Below are 3,188 nucleotides of genomic sequence, written 5' to 3' on the forward strand. Positions count from 1 at the left end.
AGAAGATGGTGATAATATTTGAAGGTTGGTGAAGTTTGAAAGGGAATGGCTATGAGGAGCGAACTAAAAAGAGGTAACTTTTGCATTATGGTTCACGCCCATGGCTTAAGAGCCATAAGAATTTGTCCCATTTTAGTGACAGACTTTCATCCATATCTCACTTAACCTCTACATTTATTACNGAGGTTCTAGAATTAGATTTGGGTCGAAAGAGAGAGCGGAGGAGTTTGTAGAGGGAGCGAGAGAGTTTAGAAGAAGCCTTGGACATAGGTACACAAGAGCGGGGCGGGAGCGGGGGCGGGGGAGCGGGGCGGTCGGATAAGTGAGGCATGGAGAGGGTACGTGAGGCTATGGCAGAGTCAAGGTGTTGTTTGAAGGAATTGAGCTCGAAGGAATCATAGAGAGAGCTTCCACAGTCCCAAACGGGAGGGCTATTGGGGCTGTGATTGGGTTTGGGTTGAAGGGTTGGTTTTTCCATGCCTTGTTTGTTGTTGCAGAGATGAGAAGATGGTGATAATATTTGAAGGTTGGTGAAGTTTGAAAGGGAATGGCTATGAGGAGCGAACTAAAAAGAGGTAACTTTTGCATTATGGTTCACGCCCATGGCTTAAGAGCCATAAGAATTTGTCCCATTTTAGTGACAGACTTTCATCCATATCTCACTTAACCTCTACATTTATTACCAAACTGTTCCAGCTCTTTATCTATCATCTCTTTTTCTTCTAACCAATTTAAATATTTTTAAACTTAATTATCTGTCTAATACAAATTTCAATTTTAAATAATTCCTAGATTTATAAATTTAAAAGTTTAAATAAAAATTGTGGGCTCGAGTTGAATTTTGACTTGCACCACTAATTAGTGGTAATAGACTCCACTGTCTAAATCTCCATTAGGTTAAAATATAACATTAGACATTGATTCAATGAACTAAAATTTGATTTTAATAGAGAAATTTGTGCCCGTAAATGGTATTAATTAGTGATTAAATTCAAAATTATATAAAATACACATCAAATTAAAATGAGACTATATACACCATATATTGATGTTTTAATTATTGAATTAATTTATTGGAAAATGATATCATAAGCATTTGAAAATGATGTTGAATATTTTTATATTACCTTAAATTTTGTTGGTTTGACTTGCATATTAATTCGTTGTTGGCTTTAATCTTCCAATAATTATGATAGTGGTTGAATATGGCTCAATTAATTTTATTTATAATTTGTCATATTTATTTATTTATTTTTTTTCATGGAACAGATGAATACATGCGGACAGGCAAGGAAGGGCATTTTTGGAATTAATATAAAGAGACAAAGTCATGTGAATATATTAGTTGTATTTTGTTGTCTCAAAACCGCATTGAGATAATGTTAGGTAAACTTTATTAATCAATTAAAGCCTACTAATTTATATTACTAACTAATAAAAATGTCACTATTGGTTAAAAATCAACGAATCTTAACGGATATTAATGTGTCTAATATATTTTAAGTCGAAGAAATTTATATTAAAGAGATGTGAGCATATAATAACACTATCTCATTTGTAAGCGAGCAAGGCATGGTGTGTAGTACTGAAATAATTATAAGGGTAAATAACATCTATATCTAGAACAACCCAAACTTATTGCTATAACAGCCCAAACTTACTGGTAATAGATACTGTCTACTTTGACCGATTACATATAATTGTCAGGCTCACGAGAGGTTTTCACACTTTTATAAATGCTTCATTCCCTTCTCAAACTAACGTGGGATCTCATCTACCTTCTTGGAGGTCCAATGTCCTCACTAACACACGCTCTAGTATCTAGCTCTTATACTATTTGTAACAATATTGTAATAAAAAAAATACATATTTTTTGTCACTAAATTTTAACCATACATCTCATTGGGGAGTAATTTCAACATTCTCACTCTTTCTAACATACAACAACCCAATCACAATGACTAACCTCGATATCAATCAACGACATCATTGCTGAAGAGCTTGAATTTTTGGGCATCAAGAACGAGTTTTCTTATAGAAGAGAAAGCACCCATGATCCCGACTCCGGTGAAGACGATGATGATGGCGAGATTGGTGCAATAGGTGATGGATGATTTGGGTGGCTTGTGGGTGATGTTGTAGAGAAGCATCGGTAGAACAAAATCAAGAGGAATGAAGCCAATAGCACCCACTACAGCACTAATGTCTCCAAAGAATGGAAGCATTGCAGCAGAAACTCCACACATAATCATGTACATTGTCCGAAGTATGATCCTTGGAATAAGGTTCCTTTTGGAAAACAACCCTTTCTTTACATCAGCTGATTGCTTCTCCATTATCTCATATGCCACTTGTGAATAAACCTATAATTTAAGCTTCAATTTCAATTCAATGTTAAGTTCAAAAGTATTGTATTTTAGTGATTGAAGTTAGCAGACCAGGGCAATGGCTAGGAGTTGAAGAAGAACAAAAATAACAGCGAGGCCCAAGATCCAAGTGGGCGCAAGAGAAGGCCCAGTGTCGGGCATCAAGCTCTGCAAGATATTGGGGGTAGCCCTGTTCCCAAACACCCAATATCCAGACACAGCAATGGCGTAGAAGGTTAGGAATATGACGGTGTAACACATGGAAAGCCCTTTCACCATCTTCCCACTAGCCGGAGCTGCCAGAGTTGCCTGTTATGAGCTATGAATTACCTTAAATTATTCAAACTGAGTGTCACATAATCAGAAGCTGTAATGTAATGTGTTTGAATTACTTGGATTTCAGGGAGGATTCCATTCCCAAAAATGGCTGCTAAAATGGAGATGGATGTGAAGGCGCTGAACATCCTTGATTTTGGTGACGATTCTAAGCTGTAGTCCCTTGATCCAGCTTCTTTTCTGGTTGCTTCAATTATTGATAGATGAAACATAAGATGAGTTGATCATATTATGAAAGGAATTGCTATGTGTTTAGTACCTGCAATGATACAAGCAGTAACCACAAGAAAGGCGTAGCCCAAGCTGAGAAGCAGAGAGGCCAGATTGACATGTCTAAGAGAGTGGAAGGTTGGAAGCTGAGACAGAATAATCATTGCCCCTGTTACTATTGCTATGAACTCGTACAGTTTCATCGATCCATTTGGATAAAAGTTTGAATATAGTATCTGTATGTCACCCAAAACCACATTCAATTCACTCCCTTTT

At 36.5% G+C, this 3,188-nt stretch overlaps 1 protein-coding gene across 1 annotated transcript; it reads right to left on the reverse strand.

The window, feature by feature from the left end:
• Positions 1-1,620: 1,620 nt before the first annotated feature.
• LOC111786642 (probable GABA transporter 2) lies at positions 1,621-3,170 on the reverse strand. Its single transcript, XM_023666875.1, has 4 exons — positions 2,962-3,170; positions 2,759-2,889; positions 2,439-2,675; positions 1,621-2,363 (listed from the first exon to the last, which is right to left on the reverse strand). Exons 1-4 carry the CDS (start codon positions 3,113-3,115, stop codon positions 1,974-1,976), a joined length of 912 nt encoding a protein of 303 aa, XP_023522643.1. The 5' UTR covers positions 3,116-3,170; the 3' UTR covers positions 1,621-1,973.
• Positions 3,171-3,188: the final 18 nt, after the last annotated feature.

The sequence above is a fragment of the Cucurbita pepo genome, unplaced genomic scaffold (assembly GCF_002806865.2).
Source record: "Cucurbita pepo subsp. pepo cultivar mu-cu-16 unplaced genomic scaffold, ASM280686v2 Cp4.1_scaffold002227, whole genome shotgun sequence".
Classification (NCBI taxonomy): domain Eukaryota; kingdom Viridiplantae; phylum Streptophyta; class Magnoliopsida; order Cucurbitales; family Cucurbitaceae; genus Cucurbita; species Cucurbita pepo.